The sequence below is a fragment of the Gymnodraco acuticeps genome, unplaced genomic scaffold, assembly GCF_902827175.1.
Source record: "Gymnodraco acuticeps unplaced genomic scaffold, fGymAcu1.1, whole genome shotgun sequence".
In the NCBI taxonomy this organism is placed as follows: Eukaryota; Metazoa; Chordata; class Actinopteri; order Perciformes; family Bathydraconidae; genus Gymnodraco; species Gymnodraco acuticeps.
Genome location: NW_022991325.1, coordinates 249,340 through 273,696, shown reverse-complemented (window position 1 = coordinate 273,696; position 24,357 = coordinate 249,340). Strand labels below are relative to the sequence as shown.

The window sequence follows — 24,357 nt, the reverse complement described above, 5'->3', positions numbered from 1 at the left end:
GTTTGAAATGAGGAAGGAAATAAGGCACAGTTCTTTTTTGTGTGTTGGTAATATGATTAGTTAGATAATTATATATACATTTTATGTTGAAAAACTATACAGCTTTGTGCCGGAACGAGTTTAAACATTCATTTTAAAACAATAGTTGCCGGTTGTTTATAACTACATATTTTAACTTGTGCGGCTTTGTGAAGTCAGCTTTACATTGCATAGGGTTTTTATGCAAAGCGACTTACATACCGTCTCTACACCGTTGGAAAATGCCTACAGGAGCAATCTGCATCTTGCTCAAGGACCATTTGATATGTTGGTCGCAGGGACTAGGGATCAAACCACTGACCCTCCGATTGGTGGGGGACCATTTTCCACTCATCCGCCCCACAAAGCTACCAAATGTTCTTCTTTCTCTTATTGTTTTTAGACTGAGAAACGCAACTGGATTGAAAAAGGCAAACATTATAAAGAATTTTGCTATTTGTATAACTGTTTGATAATTCTTTATTTTATGACATTGTTTAACAATCAGTACTTAATTCAAAGCATAAAACAAATGACCTGTTGTTCTTCTCAGAGTGTCACTTCTCTAATCTTTCCCTCTCATGTGTTACTCCCTCTCCATCCTCTGCACTTCCTCTCCTGTACTCACGGTCATGTGTTCTCCTGCTCTCACTCTCAGGACGTCTCCTGCACTCTGACCTGTGTGCGAGCTGTTTGTGTGCGAGCTGCCAGTGCTAGCGCCAGCCTGCGGAGCACCCCCTGGTGCTGGGGGAACTCCTCACACACGCGCTGCAGGATGGTGCCGGTGGCGCGCACACGCTCCATCTGGCTCTGCAGAGCGGCTGCCACCGACTCGCTGGTGGCCGAGGCTCGGTAGCTGCCCTCACACACCCCCTGCAGCTTCTTCATGCGGCTCTGCAGAGACACCAGGTGGGCCAGGTTCTAGGGGACGGAACGATGAAGTGGTTATGCTGGGTGATTTCAATTCACTATTCAATTTCAAAATAAGCTTTATTGGAATGAGATTTAACATGTTTTGCGAAAGCATAATTACGATTATGAAAGACAATGAAGGAAATGAACAAAAAAAGTGTCAATAAAGATATAAGTTAATGGATAATAAAGATAAAATGGGTTAATTAAAAAAAAAATATATATATTGAAGAATTTATATATCGAATGAATGAATCGGGTTTATTTACAAGTAGGTTTAAACACAATAGGAGGAATTAATTTAAAGTGGACCTATCATGCTATATTTGAATAATATATTGTAGGGCCATAGTACCTATATAAAACATGTCTGTGAAGTTAAATACCAAACAGATCATGCATTTTAGCCATGCCTCATTTCGCTCTATTTGCTCTATTCCAGCCCTGTCTTCACAAGGGCTGATTCTGTGGCAAATGAGCTGCAGCTGACCTCGCCCCCCTGCAAAGGAGGGGGGCGAGGCACGAGCGTCATGTTACCATGCTGTTACCATGCTGTTACCATGCCACGCAACCTCTCATTCCCCTGATAGGTGGAGAGTTGCCCATATAGGCGGAGCTCCCCGTTTCTGACGTCAGAACAATTTCAAATCTGTATCAGTCTGTATCAGATCCGTTGCAGTCCCGTTTTTAGAGATGTGAGTATGGAGGAAAAGAGAGAGGGTTGTGTTTTCTGACACTTGGTGAGTTCCCTGACACACCGGGGACACATATTCATGTATAAAAGACGTACAAAAGTGCATTTTGCATGATAGGTCCCCTTTAAGGGAGCAAATATACAAGTTTTTTTAAAAGCTATTTAAAAAAACGTATAAAATGTAATACAAAAAAATGTATAGGACAAGAATTTGAAAAATTCTCTGAAAAAAAGGGCAGTATAGAAAAGTTTAAAGTGAAAGGGTTGTGCAGTATTATTGAACAGAAATGTGAGAAATATAAGGAGGAATATGTGTGTATGTAATATAAGTGGTCTGTTTAATAATAATATTATATATAGTAGGTAGGTGTACAAGACAACAATTCAACTACAAATGATAACATGATAATATGGTTGGTACATTAACAAATGTCTTGAGGCAGTGAGTGACACACTTAGCAGCCAGCATTGCGATTGTTACATTTATTATTGTTCCCCATAACGAAGGGTCATTTATTTTGAATGTTTGAATCTAGGGCTATTTTTTTTTATCTTGCAACAATTCGTTCCTAATATATATATATATTTTGTTGTTGACATTATTTAAAAAAGTGTCATTGCATCACGGCCGTTGGTTCATCAAAATGTACAACCCTGACAAGAGAAGGTGAAAAAACTGTGAGCAGGTATTTGTGGTATTCTTGTTGGGGGGAGCGGTTTTCGGGAGTGGAAACTGTGTTGCTCAACTCAGTATATCACAGATTTCACTATAGGACCCAGAAAAATGCTTTCACCACACCGTCATTCATGTTATTCAACCATCAGCGGCAGCAGATTGATGGTGCATACATCAGTTCTGAATGGAGTCTTGATTGACACCAGCAAGTATTAATGACTTCTGTAGCTTCAACTAGGTGGTGGCAAAGTCGATAGGGACTTGGCTTGGCAACTGGAAGGTCACCAGTTCAAGTCCTGGCAAGACCAAGTGCTACCGAGGTGTCCCTGAGCAAGGCACCGTTCCCCACACTGCTCCCCGGGTGCCGTTCAAAATGGCAGCACACTGCTCCTAACACTAGGATGGGTCAAATGCAGAGAAACAATTTCCCCACGAGGGATTAATAAAAGTCCATCTTATCTATAGATTTGTATTAGGAGGTATGCAATATTTTGAAGAACATTTTTACGTTGTCCTTGAAGAACACGGAAGTTGCTGGTCTCTTGCTGCTCCGATTGGATTGCTTGTTTGTGTTTTTGTGTGATTTTGGTGTTTTAAAGGGTTAGCACACATTCACCAAAGTCACACAATATCACCGTCAAGCAAATCAAACTACCACCAACCCGTGTGTTCTGCAAGGTCAAGTTACTGTTTTTGTCAATGGAGCATACAGTATATGGCAGCTTCAGTTTCAGGTCAGAAAGGGTGACTGATGCTAAGGTCAAACAGTGAAATTATTTGAAATAAAGCACTACTTTAACTTATTGTGGATAAATTGGTTTTTACTGCTGCTCCTGTCCAAAGCAGTAAATAGCTTCAAATACGTGCTGGTATACTTTTCTGTCTAAACAAAGTGGGGGCATTCCAACTGCCATCTACTGTAGGCAATACACTGGAGATAAGGGCCTCATACAACCGAACTCTACATTTACTGTGTTGTAATCATCAGTGGTGGAAGAAGTACTCAAAACCTTAACTCAAGTAAAATGAGAAATACTTTGCTCTAAAAATACTCATTACAAGTTAAAGTCATGAATACAAAAATACCTAAGTAGAAGAACCAAAGTATAATCTGCTAAATATACTCAAAATATCAACAGTAAATGTACCCTTTATTCAAATATGTCTCCATTAAAGCATTATTTTATCATAGAATATTATATTATTGTCTTTAACACTTATTAATACATGTAAAAGCATATCAATGTTATCAGTGTTGAGCCAGTATTTTACTTTATGGGTATATTAGGAGTACAATATTGCATCTCATCATATAAGCATAACATGTTTTCTTGTGTAAAAAATAAGCTGTGTGTGAAATAAATGTAGTTGAGTAAAAAGAACAATATTTCCTACCTAAAGTAGCATAGAATGGAAATACTCAATATACTCAAAGTAGGAAAAAACGGTAACACTTTACAATAAGACTACCCTCATAAAGGATTCATAAAGGGTTTATAATTAGGTTATTAATTAGGTTGTAAACACTTTATTTATCATTAAGAACCATTTATTCACCAGTTCTAACATAGTTTTCATACACCAACACAGGCTCACTATTTGGCAAGATGACTAAGCCTTATATTGGCTACTTAGCGAGAATCAACTCGGTGAACTACAGATACCAAGGATGCTGGCTGATGAAGAAGACGAAGTAAGCTAGGTAACCAATATAAGGCTTAGCAGTACAGATACATGTGGGCTCACTATTTGGCAAGCAACCGGCCACAGTTGCCCTGTTTATCTCATGTCTTGCAAAAGCTTATTAATGATTTATAAAGTGTTCACAACCTAATTAATAAATTAATTACAAACTATTCGTAAACCCGTTATAAGGGTAGTCTTATTGTAAAGTGGTACCAAAAAACAGTACTATGGTACAGTACTTGAGTAAATGTACTTAGTCACCTTCCCCTGCTCGTAATCATACAGTCTATGGTTGTAATGCAGTTGACATTATGAGCTCCTTACCCTCTCTTTGGTGTCCTGCAGATTTTCGAATTCGGGGTCCAGGACGTAGCTGGTGCCGCAGAGTTCTGACAGCTTCTGCTTCTGCTGCACCAGCCGCTCGCTCAGCCTCACCTGGCCCTCCTGTAGCTCCCTGATCCCCTGCTCATACTCCACCACACGCTGAGACAAACATACGTAAGGTTACTGTGCAGCATGAGTCAGGCACATGTGCAGGTATGAGAGCTAACACATGGCCTACCTTGTGTGTGTCGTGGGTCTTGCGCTGCAGGCCCTGTGTGACACGGTTCACCTCGCCCTTGGTCGTCGTTTTTTTTGAGGTGTGGAACATGGCCTCCCTGCGCAGGATGATGACCCCCCTCCTCTCCACTGTCGCCTCGCTCTCCTTCAGCAGCCGCTCCTGCTGCTTCAACAGGTGGTTCAGTCGCACCTGCACAAGAAGTGATTCAATCAATGGCATTTTATTTATATAGCCAAATATAACAAATTACACATTTGGTAGTATAACAAATCGTACAGCATGTGCTTAAGCATTTCTGTGGTAGATAAGCTGCTTTGAAACCAACTCTAACCCTACCAGGTCAGATTGAAGCGGAGCACCATGAGGAGACGGAGCACAGATTCAGTGGATCTGAGGGACCGTGGGGGTTGATAGGGGGTGAGAAGGTTTGTGAGATAAGGGGGGGGCCAGATGGTGGAGTGCTTTGTAGGTGAGGACCAGAATTTTGTAGTTGATGCAATGGGAGACAGGAAGCCAGTGAAGGTCTTTGAGGAATGGGGTGATGTGATGCCATGATTTGGTATGGGGGAGGAGTCGTGCGGTTGCATTTTGAAGCCGTTGGAGTCTATAGGGGGATGTAGTGTTGATGCCGTAAAGAAGTGAGTTGCAGTAGTCGAGGCGGGAGGAAATGAAGGCATGGATTAGTCGTTCGGATGCGGGGCGGGTGAGAGAGGGTAGGATTTTTGCAATATTGCGGAGGTGGAAAAATGAGGTTTTGACTGTTTGGCGGATGTGAGATTTGAGGGAGAGGGAGGGGTCAAAGATTACGCCAAGGTTGCGTGCCTGATTGGAGGGGGAAACAATGGTGCCATCGATGGTGAGTGTTATGTTATGGTGCATTTCCACTGCAGCGCATAGCACGGTTTAAGCGTGCCGTGCCAAACCCGGCCCGTTTTTTGTTTTGCGTTTCCACTAGGGGTAGTTCCGGCTAACAGGTACCCTTTCACAGATTTTCTGGCCCTCCAAAATCCAGGTTCTTTCCGGGCCAACAACCGGGCTAAATATGCTAAACATGTCACGGTCTGTCTGTGTTGTGTTTTGTCTGTCTCTGATTGTGTTCACCTTGTGCCCCTGTGTTTTCTCCTCCCTCCTCACCTGTGTCTTGTTTGTGTGATTAGTCTTGTGTGCATTTAAGTTCTGTTTTTTCTGTCTGTCATTGTTGGATTGTTGTTTGTCTTAACTGAGTTCACTGGGAAGAGTTCTGTTGTTTTATTAGCCTTGAAATAAAGGTATTTTCTGTTTAAATCTGCGTTTGGGTCCTGCCTGCTTCACTCAACCCTGACAGAACAATCCAACCAAATATGGACCCAGCGGATATTGAAGATTTTGAGTTAGATTTGTTCGATCTAGACTTTTCCCTTCAATGTTATTTTGCCGAGTGGAGTGGAACCTCGTCAAGAAGGGACAAAGAGACTATCCTCAGAAAGGCACAAATGGAGGTGGCCAACATGCCATGGTTGAGAAGCTTGTTGCCTGAATGGCTCAGAGTTTTCTCATGCAGCCCTGAGTGCCAGTCTCCATTTTCTGACCCTTTTTTGGGATCCCGTCTGGCGTTTGGAGGTCTACGGAGCCTCCAAAAGACTTCAAAGAAACGCAAGGTCAGGAAGCCAGCTCATAATCCAGTACCGGCCCACACAGCCATGGATCCGTGCACCAGTACCGGCCCACACAGCCATGCTTCCGTGCTCCATTACCTGGCTCACACAGCCAGGGTCCAGGCTTCTGTTCCGTGCCCAGCAGCCATGGTCCCTGCTCCAGTACCGGCCCACACAGCCATGGTTCCAGCTCCAGAACCGGCCCCAGCAGCCATGGTTCCGGCTTCAGTACCGGCCCCTGTAGCCATGGTCCCGACTCCAGTTTCGGCTCCAGTACTGGCTCTCTGGCCGACGCCAGCTCCCCGTGTCCTGTCGGCGTACCGACCCTCTCAAGTCACCTCTCCAGTTCCCTCTCAAGTTTCCTCTCAAGTCTCCTCTCGAGTCTCTTCTCGAGTCCCTTCTCAAGTCCCCTCTCGAGTCTCTTCTCGAGTCCCCTCTCGAGTCCCTTCTCGAGTCCCCTCTCGAGTCCCCTCTCGAGTCCCCTCTCAAGTCACCTCTCGAGTCCCCTTTCAAGTCACTTCTCAAGTCCCCTCTTGAGTCTCCTCTCGAGTCCCCTCTCAAGTTCCTTCTCAGGTCATCTCTCGAGTCTCTTCTCGAGTCTCTTCTCGAGTCTCCTCTCGAGTCTCCTCTCGAGTCCCCTCTCGAGTTCCCTCTCAAGTTCCCTCTCGAGTCCTCTTTCAAGTCATCTCTCGAGTTCCCTCTCAAGTCTCCTCTCGAGTTCCCTCCCGAGTCTCCTCTCGAGTTCCCTCTCAAGTCCCCTTTCAAGTCACCTCTCGAGTCCCCTCTCAAATCCCTACCCAATGTCCTGGTCCATTGGAGGTTCCGCTGGGGGTCCTGCCAACTCCATGTCCTGTCCCGTTGGGGGTCCCGCCGACTATTCTTCTGCCGGGGTCCTGCCAACCCTATGTCCTGTGCCGTTGGAGGTTCTGCTGGGGGTCCTGCCAATTCCATGTCCTGTTTCGTTGGGGGTCCCGCCGACTACTCTTCTGCCGGGGGTCCTGCCAACCCTATGTCCTGTGCCGTTGGAGGTCCCGCCGACTACTCTTCTGCCGGGGGTCCTGCCAACTCCATGTCCTGTTTCGTTGGGGATTCCGCCGGATTTCCTGCCAACACCTGATCCTGTCCTGTTGGGGGTCCCGCCGACACCTGCTCCGCCGGGTTTCCTGCCAACACCATATCCTGTCCTGTTGGAGGTCCCGCCGACAAGTGCTCCGCCGGGTTTCCTGCCAACACCATATCCTGTCCTGTTGGGGGTCCCGCCGACACCTGCTCCGCCGGGTTTCCTGCCAACACCATATCCTGTCCTGTTGGGGGTTCCGCCGACACCTGCTCCGCCGGATTTCCTGCCACCACTGTGTCCTGTCATGTTGGAGGTCCTGTCGACACCAGCCCATGTTCCGTCCAGAGTTCCATCTACGCCTGTCCCGCCAGGGGTCCCACCAGCTCCTGCTTTCGATCCCAGTGCTCCGGAGATCCAGCTGACACTGGAGGGGTTCCATTGTGGCGTACGTCGTCCTCCGGAGCTATCCCGTCGCCGCCTCCTTGCCCGACCTTGTGCCCGGCCTCCTGAGTTCCCCAGCAGCCTTCGCCCTCGAGCCCGGCCCCCTGACTTTTCCAGCCGCTGCCTTCGCCCTCATGCCCGGCCCCCTGAGTTCGCCCGCTGTGGCCTTCGCCCCACCATGAACTCTGCCTTGCCCCCGGGCCGTCCGCCCGAGACCCCCTCCTTGATCTCTGCTTTGCCCCCGGGCCGTCCGCCCGAGTCCCCCTTCTCGGCTTCTGCTTTGCCCCGGGATGTCCGTTCTGAATGGAGCTTGGCTAAGCTAACGTTGTATATGATCCGACCGTCCACACTCACCACAACGGTCTACAGACATAAATAAACCAGCGACTGTATTCACCATGACACAGACAGTCTGTGGTTTGTACATGTTTAACTTTTGTCTAGTTTCTGAACAGATATGAGGAGCTGTGAGCTCGGAGTGCTAACGGCTGATGTTGATTTTGTGGTTCGCATTGAAGATGACATCACGGCTCCGCCTACACGGCGTTACTATAGTTACTACCCCAGTTACTAAACTGTAATGGAAACGCAGCATAAAGTGAGCCTGGCCTACCAAGGCCTAACTATATCGTACTAAGCCGTGCTAGGCCCTGCAGTGGAAATGCGCCATTAGTGACCTTGCTAAGGGTGGATTTGGAGCCGATTAGGAGGAGTTCTGTTTTGTTGTTGTTCAGTTTGAGGAGGTTATGTTGCATCCAAGTTTTACACTGTAGACAATACAAATGACATAAATGATGATGATGTGTATGTATGCAACAAATATTGGGTTGTTGTTTTTCCTGTTAACAATGTTATACCAAAGTTGAAGAAGTTTCAAAACAGTGTTTATGAACTAATTGAAAATAATGAAATAATGCACTTTTTTAAAAACCAAAAGCATACATCAACATAAACTGAAAGAGGCAGCACTAGACCAGCAGGAAATCTTTTAGCCGTTGACCAATCACAAAAGAGCCAGCCAGCTAGCCAATCAGAGCAGACTGGGCTCTGGTTTCAGACAGAGGGTGAAAAGAGATGCTGCAGCACAGGCAGTATGAGTAAAATAAAGAGCTTTTTGAACATTAAAGCATGGAGACATGTGACAGTAGAGGAACTAAATACTAATATGAACCTAAAAATGAGCATGATAGGCCCCTTTAGTGTACATAGAGTAGATGTTGGCTCATATAAAGGCAAACAGCAGATAAAGACTCAATAACAGTGCTGTTTACTGTCTCTATGTACAATCATATAATGTGTGCTGTGTTTACCTCCATACGGTGTACCTCGGCCTTCATTATCTGGATGTCTCCCTGGCCCACCTCCGAGTCCACAGCTGAACGGGTCTCTTTCACAAGCTGGATCTTCTTCTCCCACAGCATTATCTGTCGCCTGCCACATACACAAAACACATGGACACCGAAAATAGAACACATGTAAAAGCTGTTACATGAAATGTGTCTTATGAGCTGTGGAAATTACAAATCTGGAATGAGCTGCCAATAACTGAATTATTTCATTTGATATGAAATAGTGCATAAAGAAATTCCGGGTGAACCATTTTCTTTATCTGATCTTAATCTCTCCTGTTTAAAAAAAATCGCAAATCTGTGAAACAGGTTTAGTTAGTCATGTTAGGTTAGTCATGTTTGTTGTTGTTATACTAATTCTGAAGTGCACCACTTCCTCATGTTATTAGTAGGACTACAAGCATTCACGTTTTCTTCCAAATGAATTTCTTAATGCAATCTGAACACATGCTTTCACCTGGCAAAATTGTTTTTTTTTCTACAATTGTCATGGATGTAAAAAATGAAAGGGGCCCTTGTAAACTTTTGGGGGGTTTTCCCTCTCCTGTAGTGTGTCCTTTAGGTTTCTGTGCATGTAAATGGTCTGCAAAGGCTACAATCCCTGAGGGACTTTCTCTCCCAATCACTCCCACCTTCCTGAAATGCCTCAATTTTTGGAATGAATAATTGTTTTCTCCTACTTGCCCCTCAAGCCTTCTGTAATTAGGTCAAGTTGATAGCCAGCCATACAGACATAGACATTTCAACTGATATGAGCACAAAGTGAATATGCGACTGACTCAGCCTCCACCAGACTGTTTAGGATTCTCTCCTTCTCCTCCTGGATCCTTTCGTGTTTGATCTGCATCTGGATAGACTCCCGCTCTGCCTCCTGAACACATTATATATAATGTTTATGAATCAGTTATGATTGAAATGGCAGACAGAAAATAACAAAATAAACACTCATGCCATGTGCCTTAAGTCTGTGCAGGAAGTCTGTCTCCCTCAGAGCGTTCTCCTGCTTCAGCGCCAGGCTCAGCTGTGAGTTCTTGCTCAGCAGGGTGTTGAGCTTCAGCAGGTCTCCTCTCAGCATCTTGGCATTCTTCTCCAGCTCCGTCTCCTCATGGTGCTCCGCTTCAATCTGACCTGGTAGAGTTAGAGTTGGTTTCAAAGCAGCTTATCTACCACAGAAATGCTTAAGCACATGCTGTACGATTCTATGAAAATAGATTTGGAGATGTCAGTTTGTGGTTGTTAAATACAATAAGCACCATAGATACGTAGTTTGATTCTTAGACTTGTAAAGACTTGTAATGGCTTTTGTATTTGTTATTGTTTCATTAATTTGAGATACTAAGTTATTGTCTTTAGAAACAATGTCATTATTTTGAGACACTAAGCCAATATTTTGCAATACAATGACATCATTTTGCAACTACGTTATTATCTTGAGAAACCGTCAACAATTTGTGATTATATTGTGTATGTTTCCCAATGATTTCATGTATTCTGTCTTTCTTTTAGAGAAAGTATGTTATTTTCTTGAGAAGTCCGTTTTTTTTAGAATGTTTCTCATTATTTTCCGACGCTCTCATTATTTTGAGATACTAACTTGTTTTTTGAGGACATTTCTCTTTAAAATAACCAGGAATTCGTTTTTCAGTACACTTTAATTAATTGTTGCAACTATGTTACGTACCCTCCAGGCGTATTTTCTTCTGCTGCATGGCAGTGTATTCTGTCTGCAGTTTCAGCATCTCCTTGCTGTTGGCGTCTATCTCGTGGGTCATTGCCACCAGAGTCCCCTGACGCATCATCCAGAGCTGCTGGTCACTCTTGATTCTCCCCGCCAGCTCCTCCATCTGAGCCCTTATTGCCTCTACCTTGATTTGCAGAGGACTCAGGTCTTCATGCTAGGAAAGGAGGCACATCAATCACAAAGGCAGCATGTGATTTTAGACCTGATTTTTAAAATTGTTTCTCGGAAGTAGAAAAAAAGACCCTTAAAATGTCTCACCCCAGTTTTGGCTGCAATTTGATAGATCTTTTTGTTGCAGGTGGCGATGCTGGCCTGCTTATGCGCGATGAGTGTCACAAAGGAGGACATCTTAGCCTGGATGGTCGTCAGTAACTTGTTGGACCTAGCGATCTTCTCGTCTAAAGCCTCCGTGGTGAGGCCCAGGCTCTCCAGATGTTGGCTGGCCTTGCTGATCTCCTGTCCCAAGGCCACTACATCATTCTCCAGCTGCCACAAGCGCAAGCTCTAAAGGAGAGGACGAGCAGACAACATGTCATAAATGATATATCTTTATACCTATGTGGTTGATATACTGTTTTGGTAACGTTATTTCTTCAGTACATTATACTTTTTGGCATACTCGTTAACATTACTATAGTTCCCCAAGTGTATTAATACATTGCTGGAGTACTCCTATTAATAACACAGGCCTAGTTTGAAACTAAATATCTCAAATGATACTGTACATATGAACCCTTGTGCCGCACTTATAATGAGTTACATCTCCTAACCATCCTCAGTCCTTAAATATTCCTTCATTTTCACAATTTGAACCCTTTAAATGCCAGTTTTCTGAGTACACAATGACACTTTAGTTATAAAGAAACACACACAAAGCAACAAAACAATTGTTATTATTTGTAAACAAACTGGGATATGACAATGGTTATTAACAATATTGATCTTGCATCAAACACATAATATATAAGAAAGAAATATTGCAAAAAACAGGAAAATAGCAAATGCTTTCCACACATGGCAACCATTCAAATGGTCTGAATCTGTTGGGAAATAGTCAAAGTTACAATTGTAAAGCCAGGGTTCTGAATGGAATATATTAGAATGCATGTATGCTATAAAGGCCGTGGGATCAGAAACGGTGGTTTTAATGTGTTCACATTTATATCCATAAGGGTCTGACTGTTTGTGTTTTGGCTACATAGCGTATGCCAGACGTATATAGGGGCTGAGGTCATCCTTGCCAACATTCCTGTGATGTGCACAAGTAAAGACACTTGATTTCAAAACATTTCAATGAAAAAGCCCCAAATGTCTCAATGGGAAAGTGGAGAGATTAGGTGGTCAATGCCTAACGTTACCTTCTCCCTCTTGAGCGTGGCTATCCTGCTGGTGAGCCGTTGGGAGTACTTGGCAGCCTTGTTGTGGGTGAGCTTCTGCTGGATGTGGGTCATGATCTTGTCCTCAATCTCCAGACGCACAGCACTCTCTTTCTGCAACTGCCTCCTCTGATCGATCACTTCAGTGTGGTGGGCGCTTGTTTCCTAGGGCAAGGGAAAAGAAAAAAGAGTGACATGTTTTGAAAGGGTAATAAGAATAAGAGCGTTGCGGTGATGAGGGAGAAATAAGCATCGAAAGGGCTCCCTCGAAAAGAAGCAATGAGAAAATAAGCTCTGTGATAAACAGACATTTATTATACTTTCATCTTTTGTTCAACAGGATCATCTCCACATTTCAACAGCTCTTGTATAATTGTTGAAATGTAAATGCAATGGACAAAATTGAAATGCTAACATTAAGCTAGAAACAAATGACATCACAGTCCCATGGCTGCGCATCACCACCGCTAAGCTAAAGGTGGCTAATGTTTGATAGTCTCATATAGTGATGTCAACTTTACATCGTAGAGTACCTAAGTACATTTACTTAAGTACAGGAGACGTGGTCAGACTACTTCATTTCCGGGTTTAAGCATCCTTCCCCACTCTATAGGAGGTCACTGTGGGGCAGAGCTTTAGAAACCTCGTGCTACCTTAGAGAGCCTGGCGAGGGTGCGCTCCGTCTCCCTCAGAGTGCGCAGGCAGGAGCTGTAGTGCGCCTGCAGAGCCTCTCCCTGGGCCTGCTTCTGAATGATCAGCTTTCTGGAGGTGGCCCCGTCCATATGGGACCAGTTCAGCTGCATAGTTAGCTTCTCATTCTCCTCCTGCTCTTCATTGGTGGATCTCTTGTAGCCTTCAATCTCTCTGTCCAGCAAGATCACCTGGTGCTCGACGGTGCTGAGGGAAACAAGAGCAGCAGTTAGGAAAGAATAGATGCCTCGTCAAAAAACAACAACAGATTGAAATAACATTTCATATGATATTCTCCTCTCAGTGTTTTCAATTGAACCAACCTCAGTCCTTATAAGAACTACCACAAATTGATAAATGTTCAGAATGTTAACCCTTTTAATGCCAATCAATTCACAAAAAGCCACTGCTGTTTTTTCATGAGAGGGCTTCAGCCAGATTATTAACATTAGGTTTGAAGCATTTGATTTGTTCTGGAAGAAAACCAGAAAGAACGCATGCATATCTAAAATGGCAAACATTAGAAAGTGAGGCACAACGATTTCCTCTCAAGTTATTGTTGTGTGTCCTACCAACAGTCTATCACTGCAGAGCAGCACCACCCAAAGGTGCTGCTCATGAAGTGTGTCTCCTGCTGGGACATTAGTCACATGTCCGTTTAGAAGGCATTAGCACATTTGAAGGGGCTCAGTGGCTTATTGATATTCAGTCTCCTCACCGCACAGCGTCCTGCATGGCGCTGAAGGCCTCGTCTCGTCTCCTCATGGCCACCAGGCTGCCACTCCACTGCTGCAGCAGCTGGTTCCGCGCCAACACCAGAGACTCCATTTCCATCTCAGCCTGCACACAGAGCATTGGGAGTGGACATGTGTCAACACTGATCTGGTGTATATTCTTATAAACATGCTGTGTACTGCACCAACATAAGAATATGAAAATATGCACACAAAGAATATTCTTATTTCTTTTCATGCACTCTCCTTCTTGTTGTCTCTTTCTTTCTGTGTTGCTTTCATATTGTTTGATGTGCTGTTATTGTTATCATTACTGTAGTTCTTTGACAGATGCACTAAATGACAGTGCTTGCTTAAAGACGCCTTCAACACAGGTACCTGCTGTGTTGAGCCATCGTGCCATAGTTACCTCAGAGAGAGCCTCTTTGGCTGAATGCGTCTCCTCTGCCTGAGCTTTGGCCTGGGCTTCATACATGGCTATCTGCTCCGTCAGCCTCTCCTTGTCCTTTGTAAGACGCTCCACATACAAATCCTGATGACACAGGAGTATTGTTGATCCATAACAGTATATTCACCAATGACAATGTATATGACAGTCAACACTTTGAGAGGTCTGCAGCAGACTGCCCACCTGCTGGAACTTCTGCTCTTCAGCCTGGTTCTTCTCAGCTCCTGCTCTGCGTCTGGCGTTCTTCAGGGCTTTGACATTGGAGCTCAGATCTTCACTGACTCCTTGTGTGAAGACCAGATGCTGCATGAGGTTGTCTATCTCCACCTGTAACTGGGACGCTATGGAGAAGACACACAGTCAATTTAGAGTCAGTCAATTTAACACAATGCCTTAAAGGGACAGAACACCTCGCAATCAGAAATAAAAAGAAATTCTGTTATCTATTTGAATATTTATCATGTTTTGGTGTGTGTTGCCAAGTGTATAAGTTACCATCTTTCTCATATAATAGAATAAGACGGCACTCAGTTTGTGTGGCTTGACGAGCCATGACATCTTGGTTACTCAAAAGAATCCACAGATTTTTGAGGGCAGTTTCATGGAGGAACAGTCTTCTATCCATTTGTTTCCCTGTCACAGTGCAATAGAACGTGTACCTCTACTCGTGGAGGTGAGGCTTTTAACATCACGACATATACACATTAATGGCTTCCACCTGCCTCTCATTCATGAGTTGACGCACGCTTCATTCTGCCCTGTGATACAAAAACAGAAAGAAAATAGTTCCTGAAACTGCTCACATGTTCTGTGGATACTTTGAGTTACCGTTTCATGATTTCTGCAGAAGAAGAGACGTTGCTTTTGAGTGATTCTAATCTTTATTCTTTGGCCCTTTGAGATAAACAAGCATATAAGTATAATCTTGTTCCATTATATACAAGAGCAGGCAGACAGCTGTTTCACTTCTTAGAGATGATGTAGTCATCATAAGCAACGCAAGTGAAGTTACAATAGTCTCAAACTCTATGCTCTTGGCTGTGTCTTTACTTCGTAGACATGGCTGATTATTTGAGGTATGTAATAACAGTCAGACACAGGAGTAGCTTCAGCTTACGTCACCAAGATGCAGCACAGAGCGCTACAGGAACGCATTCCTGCCTGCAGCATCAGACTGATTAACCCCACCCTCAGGCAAGCTGAGTCAATAGACTGGCACTGGACTTTCCTGTCAGCAGCCAAACCCTTTTATTCAGAAGAATTATTATCTTATTTATATTAATACGTCACAATTTACTGTGTATTTTATTACAATGTGCACAGTTTTACTTTCACTTCTTATGTACCAGTACATTTTAAAAATGGTATATTTCTTTGGACATCTATCCTTAAAGGTCCCATGACATGCTTTTCCGGTTATTACCTGTCCCCTTGTGTGTTATGAAGGTTTTTATGCATGTAACGGTCTGCAGAGTCAAAACCCTTGTTTGCTTCCTGGGTTCTGTGACGTGTGAACACCTAAATCAACAACAAATGACCGGATTGGCCCAAATGGACCAATCCGTGGAGCTCCTCCCACACCAGGACCCCTTGGCTAACTAACAGGGTGTCCCATTGACTTAAATAGAGCTTCCTGAACGCTGGTAATAGACGAGTTGGGATGGCGGAGAAATGCTCTCCGCAGACCCATTCTCACAGCGTTATAAACCTTTTTCTTTCTCAATATCAAGCCACACTTATTGATTTTACTTCGGCTGTGAGTGTTTGTGTGTGCTCAGGATGAGTTTAGCTTTTTCTCCTGTATCGCCGACCCGGAAACCTGTCCGCTCCTCGCAGCAACGAGCCTCGCAACGTCCCGACCAATCAGAGCACACTGGGCTCACAGGGAGGGGGGGCAGGAGCTCCAATAAGCCGTGTAGGACAGAGAGTGAATACACATACTATACAGAGATGCTGGATGAGAAACCAATGTGAGTTTGGAAAATGCACAATATGAATGTATTCTAGTCGACCTCAACAATGGAATTATGATCAGTAGAAATGGCCATGACATGGGCCCTTTAACTTTTAATGTTTATATAAATATCTTAGTTTTGTATTCTATTTGTGTATCTTTTAATCTAAGATGGAGCAACTTGAACAAAACCCTAGGAATAAATAAAGTATTCTGATGTTTTAATTCTGATTTTAAAGGTTAAGAATATATATTTTGATATTAAAACATGGTGTCAAACATGACAATCAACATGGATTGACAGTGGAATAATGGATGTCATAGTTCAACACAGGTAAAAAGATCCTGGATCAACACCATGCAACAGCAGACACGTCGGGCTCACCGTTGGCTTTGTCCTTTCTGTCTTGGCCGGTGATATTGGAATACTGTCTCTTGATCTCCTCCAGCTGATCCCTGGCCTGCTGACGTTTGGCCTCCGCCTCGGCCTTGGTGTGCTGACGCTCATCCAGCCTGGTCTGCAGCCGGGCCAGCTGCTCCTGCACCCCGTACATCCCAACTCCCAACTCCTGAAGGTGCTTATCATCTTCCTTCTCATTTGCCAGCTGCGGAGAAAACGTATCATCGAGATGTCAGACCGCTTCTTTGCGCATGCAGACACTCTTTGTCACAGATATATTGCTTCAGGAATAGACATTAGGTTTTATTTATATGCTCACTTCATATTTTTAAATGCTGCTACTTACTTTGTACCGTGGTGTACTTTGTATTAACGTCAGCAGGCCTCTTTGTTTAATATGTAAGTCTACTCCTTTTATAACGGTCCTTTATCTGAACTGTGGGTTTGCAAATGTTCCTGATGTTGGACAAATAAAGGATTTCTAATTCAGATTCTGAAAAAGATAAGGTTCAACAGCGCCATCTCCAGGACACATTGAGACCCTACAGGTGTGCATTTGAAAGGGAAACTTAACCTGAATGTGTGTTACATGTTTCTTTGTTCCTATACCTATGTCTGTGAGTGTAATTGGGGCAAAGCTGAGGCGGCTAAGGACACACAAAAGAGTAAAGAGGTACACAAATGTTTAATGTTGAAATAGCTGACCTTCTCCTTCAGTCCCAGCTCGATCCTCTCCAGCTGATTACTGAGCTGTCTGTTCAGAGCAACTTGTTGCCTTCTGACCAGCGGCTGCCAACACAACAAACATGGGATTAATAACATATCAGAGGGAAGCATATCTAGCATTATCTTTACCAACACCAAAGCAGCAGCTCAATTTAAAACGTTTCAAATGCAACTGCTTGACTTACTAGACTCACAGATCTTTCTTACGGACCAGAATCACAAAGTTAAAAGTCCCATGTCATGCTTTTCCGGTTATTACCCGTCCCCTTGTGTGTTATGAAGGTTTTCCTGCATGAACACGGTCTGCAGAGTCACAAACCCTCAAAGTACACCATGTAGCGAGTACAACTCTAACACAGAGAAGACCTGTCTGCTGCCCCAGAACGCCTCGTTGGACATTTCTCTTTTTCCATTTGTTTCTTCCTGGTCATAGTGACACACACACACACACACACACACGCACACACACGCACGCGCACGCACGCACATCTGTTTGTTATTACTGGTGTCATTTTCTGGTTGCTACCAAACGCCATTGTAACACATAATCACTGATGTTCAGCTGTAACGGTGGTGCACTCATCAGAACAGAGTGGGCGAGCTGACCAATCAGAGCACACTGGGCTTACAGGGAGGGGGGGGGCAGGAGCTCCAACAAGGCGTTTAGGACAGAGAGTGAACATTGAACAATGTAAATCTATTCTAGTAGACCTCAACAATAGAATTATGATCAGTAGAAATGGCCATGACATGGGACCTTTAACCATTTTATAAATACCAGTTGTCTATATATTGAAGTAGAAGCTACAGACATGTTCAGAGTCAAGAACGATGAACTCTTCATCCTCCTCCTCTTCATCCTCCACTTCCCCTTCTTCCTCCTCCTCCTCCTCCTCTTGCGGCGGCTCCTGATCCTCCATGTCTTCTGATGTGTTAAGGTGTGAGGGGTGAAGTGTCAACGGCAACTGGGCAACATTTTCTTGCACTGAAACAAGAAAAAAAAATGTGATCAATCAGCAAGAGGTTTGTAAATATTTTAGTTTTTTCACCTCCATATATGGACAGTCCCTTTAGAAAGAAAACATGTCCTGTAGCCAATCTGAATCAATTCAAAGGTAGTAATGTTTAATAAAAAGGAATCCTAAGCAAACCAGTTTAAATGTGCAGTTGTACACTTGTTCCTGTATGTCAGTTCTGATTTCCCAGCTTTATTTGCTCATTTAAGTTCGCTTAGGATAATAAATGATATTGTATTGAACTGTGCTATGCTGTGTAACACTGTGTTTCTTTGCGCTCGACTGTAAATCCCAAACAGGGCACCAGATTCGAACCATTTACCAGCCAAAAAAAGCTGCCAAAAAATACAATGGTATTTGTTCGGACTCTGTTACAATTTCCTCCTTTACTAGCCATTTGGTCAGAGGACTAAATGGGTTGAAAGTGCACCCTGTGTGTGACTGACCTGAATTCGTGGCTGCAGGGAAGTCATCCAACCCAGTGTGGACAGGCTGAAGCTGGGGGGTCGTGTCATCAGGCTCTGGTCCTGACTGATTCAGTGAGACACTCTGGGACACATAAAGAAAGCATGTATTTGGTTCTATGTACACGTTTTAGACTATACATGTAGCATTAGCTGTATCATAGGACTAGTGTAGTAGGCAACTTTGGCTATCCTAGGCTTGAACTTCTTAACACAATCCCAAAAACAAAATAACTAAAACTAGCACTTGGAAAAAAAGATGAAATAAATATCCCTGTATGAGAGAGTGAAAATGAATTTGTTTATTCCTCATTCATTCATACCTGTGTAGCGGCTGGGACTGGGGCCCCACGGTCCTCTGCTGCTTCCTCGCCTCCATCCTGCAGCTCGCTCACCTCTTCAGTTTGTCTCGAGGCTTCCGGCCTCACCTCCTCCTCCCCTGCTTCCTCACCACCCTCACCTCTAGTGCTCTGCATTGGACCTGTAATGAAGAACACAAGGTTAGTTATGTTAGCATACTAGCTGTTATGCTAGTCTCTAAAGTTTGAAGTGTTTAACAACTAAGTAACAGAGATATTGTGTAACGTTACCTCTACTACAGCATGATAAGTGTCACATACTGTAAACACTGCCGCAAACTCGCTTTACGTTTATGTGGTGCAGAAAACACTACACTCTCGAAGCCAATATTAGCACCTAGCTTAGCGTTAACCTGCTAACCCTGCATAAAGGTTAATGTTAGGTTAGTTAGGGTAACGTCACCGGTGAGTGGAGCAGAGGTTGAGGGTAACGCTAACCCAGTTACAACAGCTAGCGTTTCAACAGGTGAATGCTAACGTCAGCTACAAATGAAAGAAATACAACATATAACAGAATAACATTTGACTGATATTTTGGTTTATGTTGACCCCCAGTTTAAAGCTAGTTACTTACCACCGTAGCACTATCAATGACAATCCAGCGAACTGATGTTGCTAGGCAACCATAAACATCCAGAAGAGGAGGTGCAGTGCTCACACAGGCCAGAGTGTGCGTAATGAGGAATGTATATTTGATTATTTGTAATAGCTGTATATTATATATAAAACTGCTTTAAAAAAGGTTTTTTAATGTCTCGATGTATCTGTCAGTGTGTGACACGTGTGTTCTCTCTCTTTCTATATATAATAAAATATTGCAGGAGATGTTACAATGATGCCGAATGAATTGTTTTCTTTATAACACACTACAAAGGGCTTTACATCAATCTGGAGTAAATACAAAGTAGACCAGATCTGTATCACAGAATACAAAATCTGAAGCAAAAGACCAAAAAGGCTTTCATTTATATATTTATTTTTGCTCTATAAACAAGGCAGATACACATAATCACTGAATTTGGCCTTACAATTACACATCTTAAAAAGTCATTCATATTCACAGATACAAATCATGACAATCTTAATATATCCTCAACAATCTTATTTCATTCTGTTTATTTCAAAGAAGTAGACAAAATACAACAGTAACCCAACTTGTGTAATCATTCAAATAGAAATACTTAACATAAAAAGGCATTAAGAGAAAGACAACCCATTTCGTGTTACAGTGCTTTAGTATCCTAAGAGAGCAAAACAAAAATGAAAACAAGGTAATAATTCCTGTAAACAATGTTAATTCAGGTCTGATGGCACATTCGTAAATGTTACCCCACAGGATGTGCTCCTTTGAGAAGAGAGATGTGGCATGCCTATTCAAAGGTCTTTGGTTTAATGAGAAACATGACACGGTTCAAATGTGTTTTTAGAAAGGGAACCTGCAGTTGAGGCTACATTCTTCACAACATTTTATTTACTTTACACTACGTACCTTAACTTCATCCAATTGTTGTACACGTACAGTATGGCAGGTAGTTATTTTTAAAGCACTGTCACAAATCAAATGTAGTCATTTAAATTAACTTCAAACAATACCATCATCAACATTAACACAAGTAGAAATGATGTATAGATAAATACACCACCTATTACTTCATATGATTGAATGACACAAATGGAAAAGTAAGCACGATGACAGTGTTATATGGAAACCCTGAGAGGCAAGAGTAAAAAAAAAAAAAAGGTTTTGCAAGGATAATAATTTTTAGTTTTTTAATTATGTTTTTAAATCTCTAAAACCATGGGGGGAAAAGTCTTGAAAGGAGATTGTGTTTTTGTAATACTCATTGTGGCCACAAGAGGCTGAACGGCACCAATACGCCATTTTCTCAAGACCAAATTAATGTTATCATGGGTGTCCATTTTCTCACGCACTCTATCAAAAATATGTTAGAATGCATTGAGAAATAATACATACAACAAATATCCTTATAATCCTTTTTCACGGCCAAACTTTTGACGTTTTCAAAAGAAAATGATCGTCCTCACACCTGACACATTATTTACCCCCCCCACCCGTTTCTCAAATTATTTTGAAAGAAGTTCCATAGTAACACACAGGACAGATGTAAATGGATCACCACATTTTCTTCTCACTTGCCTCTCAGGAACATGGTCAACATAAGACAAAACATGTATTTGTGCAATTATTAAAAAAAAGAAACCAAAAGCATCCACACATAGGCTACATTCAATAAACATGTTAGAGGTCTCATACTTCTTATCAGACATACACTTTTATAGAACATCTCACCATAGTTAACCTTGTGTTTCTATCATTGCACTTATTGTGTTATGTCATTAGTATGGAATTTACATAGTGAATGACACTTTTCCTAGGTAATGTATGCTTGCTCTTGTGCATTATTTCCACATGAATAAGGGCATCATTGGCATAAAACAAGGGGGTGTTGGCAGATGAATGGTGGGTTCACAGCACAAATAAATACTGTTAACTGTTAACACCTGAACAAAAACCACTTCCATTAAGACAACTAAATGTTGTAAGAATACGAACATCAAGTATATAAGCTTTTCCGATCTTTGTTCATCCTCATTCATTCAATCATTCATTATGAAAATCCTTCTAATCATATTGTAAAACTGCTTTGACTGCATTTGTATAATTAACGGGCTACTATCTTAGCAGAAACTTGTCGTGTGCAGGCTGTAAGGTATCTGGTGAATGCTTCCACATCATGTTCATAGCAAGTTATACGTTTACTGTACCCATACACTCCCCTTATTAACTTCAACCGGCTGAGCCAAACATGACTCTTCACATATCAGTCCTATTCAATAGGTTCTTACAGGTTTATAAATCCTTCAAAGACACATCACCTTTTCCCTCTGGCACAATAAATCCTGCTGAGCAGAGCAGCGAGCAGCAGTTTGTCTTTAGCTTGGTCGACTCCACCTTAACCCTTTAAAACTCATAAGGCTTCCTCTGACCCCCCACCACAGGAATGGATTTGTGTTACAGTTGCGGCTCCGGCTCCCATTTTGCGGGTTCACAAGCTGGAGGAAATACTGTAAACAATCTTCAGGGCTGGCAGGTGTTGTCCTTCTCTGGCTGGGAAGGCTCAGGGTCCACTGCGAGGCCCTCTGCGGGCCCGCCGGCCGAGCGTGGGTCCATGGCGGAGTGCATGACAGTCAACCACACATCGTCCATGTTTGGCATTACAAAGATTTTCTATGAGGAGGAGAGAGACCCATGGATTCAGAATTCAAATTCAAAGGCTATACGGTCATATTCATAATGAAAAGCAGAAGTCCTAGACCCCTCCAATAGTGCACAAATATATACATAATAAATACATGCAATTCTGCAATAAAAAAGACTAATAGACATAATGGTGCAAGTTAGTTATAAGATGAAGAAAAATATATACATATAAAATAATAAAATAGAATAGATCAAAACATAATGTAAGGTGCAAAACTGTACCGTAAAAACATTTATGTAACGTACTGTAATAAGATGTAAATAAGTTGATATGTTGAATACAAAGATGAACAGTGTATTTGATGGATAAAGTTGAGATGTGAGATGGCACATTTATTTGGAGTTTTTAACATTTGAGCTTGTAATCAGTATTTAGAAGATGAATAGAAAATATGATGCCACTTTATTTATAACGGCAACATTTCAGACAAAATGCAATACGTTTAAATGGAACTGCGGCAGTTAATCACAAGATGTACTCAACTTTGGAAATATATGTATATCATCTTGACCTGATGGATTCATATCATATTAGATGTACTCTATGTTTTCTAAATTGGGAAATGTTTTTGTTACTGAAGCATGTTAACAAAGCATTTCACATGAGTTAAAAACAACAGGATTTGTATACATATGAACTGTAGAAGACACAGACAAAGTTGTTGAAAAAAACACAAATAAAAAGGGGTAAAGAATGTATTCAGCTGCAGCAGGCTGCCTCCTATCACAAGTACTGTGCCTCTGAATTACATAGCCCTAAATGTAGTGTCAATACCTGGAATTCCTGGTCCAGTTTCTTCTCGATCCAGTCTGTAACGTGAGCCAGAGTCACGACTCTCTCTCCCAGCTTAGGCCGCGCCTTCAGCTCCAGGTGAGGCGGCTTCCTGAAGCCATACCTGCAACAGAAAGGGTCACAACTATTTATTATTTCATTAAAAGCAATTTCAACAGGTGACACATGTAGACCTAATAGAAATAGAAATCAAAGCCGGTCAATATTTAGAAAATGTCTTCTCTTAAGAAGGTCAAAAAAGTAGTTCTAAACCTTAAAATGACATCCGGTTAGTTTTCGGTTAGATGCCTGAAATAAGGTCTGTGGTTAACACAAGCCTAAGAGATTTCCCCATTTTATTCTACAACATAAAATACTTCAGTAAACCCCCCTTGTGAACATCTGAAACTTCTAGTGTCATAAAAACAGCAGTTGATAACAAGTGTTTAAATGAGACCACTAAATGTTATCACAGCAAACATCAGCCGCCTTTAGCTGAGCGGTGTTGACGCGCAGACCATAATGTCGTTTGTTTATAGCCTTATGTTCTGTACCTCTGCCGATTGCATTTACGCTTCATAAATCATAACGTGGTGTTAATAAGTGAAGATTATCCTGCTTAAAAGTGTGTAAGTATGATAAGCGTGCGTTGCCATTGATGTTATTGTCTGCAATATTCTGAAATCATTAAAAAAAATCCTATTGCTTTTTTTAGAAGGAGGCTTTGTGACAGCCTTAAAAAATACTTCATCACTTTATTGATGCAACACAACGTATGCACTACCAGCAGAGGGCAGTGTATCAAACAGATTGCTATATTGACATTTTCAATAAAACATGCAACTGCGGTGCAAAATTCATTTGAGTTGTCAGGTGTACACATATCCTTCTTAAGAATGTTTCTCATTAACTCGCCACCATTCAGAAATAAAATAATGAGGAGTTGGAAAACAGACAACCTTGTTGATTACAACTTTCTATCTGTGGGAAATCACTCTCGCTGCAGATGGTGTGATCATTTGTCACTCTGACAGACAACGAAATTCACTTTGCACAGCATTCCCCAAATGAGTTAGAAGAAGAACATCCTTCACATACCAGATCCTGTCAGTGGGTGGGGGGGGGATGTTGACGGCCAGCATTCCTCGGAGTTCCTGCACCTCCACAGTCAGCAGGAGAGGCGTGTTCGACACTTCCTCCATCTTCTTTTTGATGAACTCCGTTTCTGTGGCCTTCTGGAAGTATTTGGACTTTGTGATCTTGTCCACGAAGCGCATCATCTTGCTGGGTTTGTGGCCTCCAACCAAACTGCATTCAATAAAAGAGGGAAAAGAAGATTACATTTACTGGAACACCACAACA

The 24,357-nt window shown here is 42.6% G+C and overlaps 2 protein-coding genes across 5 annotated transcripts in view; both read right to left on the bottom strand.

The window, feature by feature from the left end:
• Positions 1–480: 480 nt before the first annotated feature.
• Positions 481–19,565, bottom strand: ccdc40 (coiled-coil domain containing 40). Of its 2 annotated transcripts, none has more exons than XM_034240386.1 (19): positions 19,515–19,565; positions 18,905–19,062; positions 18,564–18,666; positions 17,914–18,086; positions 17,081–17,164; positions 16,361–16,580; positions 14,205–14,362; positions 13,983–14,105; positions 13,558–13,679; positions 12,803–13,046; positions 12,132–12,314; positions 11,032–11,277; positions 10,714–10,927; positions 9,991–10,160; positions 9,812–9,903; positions 8,994–9,114; positions 4,549–4,737; positions 4,311–4,469; positions 481–939 (listed from the first exon to the last, which is right to left on the bottom strand). In XM_034240386.1, the coding sequence occupies exons 2-19, from the start codon at positions 19,055–19,057 to the stop codon at positions 673–675; spliced, it is 3,021 nt and encodes a 1,006-aa protein (XP_034096277.1). In that variant the 5' UTR covers positions 19,058–19,062; positions 19,515–19,565; the 3' UTR covers positions 481–672. The 2 variants fall into 2 exon arrangements, with proteins under 2 accessions (XP_034096277.1, XP_034096278.1); XM_034240387.1 differs by lacking the exon at positions 19,515–19,565 and adding an exon at positions 19,172–19,304.
• A 331-nt stretch (positions 19,566–19,896) lies between these two features.
• The window catches only part of LOC117562523 (testis-expressed protein 2-like), a 55,430-nt gene continuing 50,969 nt past the window's right edge, over positions 19,897–24,357 (bottom strand). For all 3 annotated transcript variants that reach the window (XM_034240363.1, XM_034240365.1, XM_034240364.1), the window contains exons 11-13: positions 24,094–24,303; positions 22,999–23,119; positions 19,897–22,190 (exon numbers count right to left, since the gene is read on the bottom strand). In XM_034240363.1, coding sequence (XP_034096254.1) covers positions 22,041–22,190; positions 22,999–23,119; positions 24,094–24,303 — 481 coding nt within the window. In that variant the 3' untranslated portion in view covers positions 19,897–22,040. The remainder of the gene's footprint in view (positions 22,191–22,998; positions 23,120–24,093; positions 24,304–24,357) is intronic.

Excerpts from the sequence above, each read along its gene's own strand:
- ccdc40 (XM_034240386.1), bottom strand. The coding sequence starts at position 19,057 with ATGCAGAGCACTAGAGGTGAGGGTGGTGAGGAAGCAGGGGAGGAGGAG. Across the intron at positions 14,106-14,204 it reads AAGAGCAGAAGTTCCAGCAG|GATTTGTATGTGGAGCGTCT; the intron begins GTGGGCAGTCTG and ends CTGTGTCATCAG. Across the intron at positions 10,928-11,031 it reads AAATTGCAGCCAAAACTGGG|CATGAAGACCTGAGTCCTCT; the intron begins GTGAGACATTTT and ends CTCCTTTCCTAG.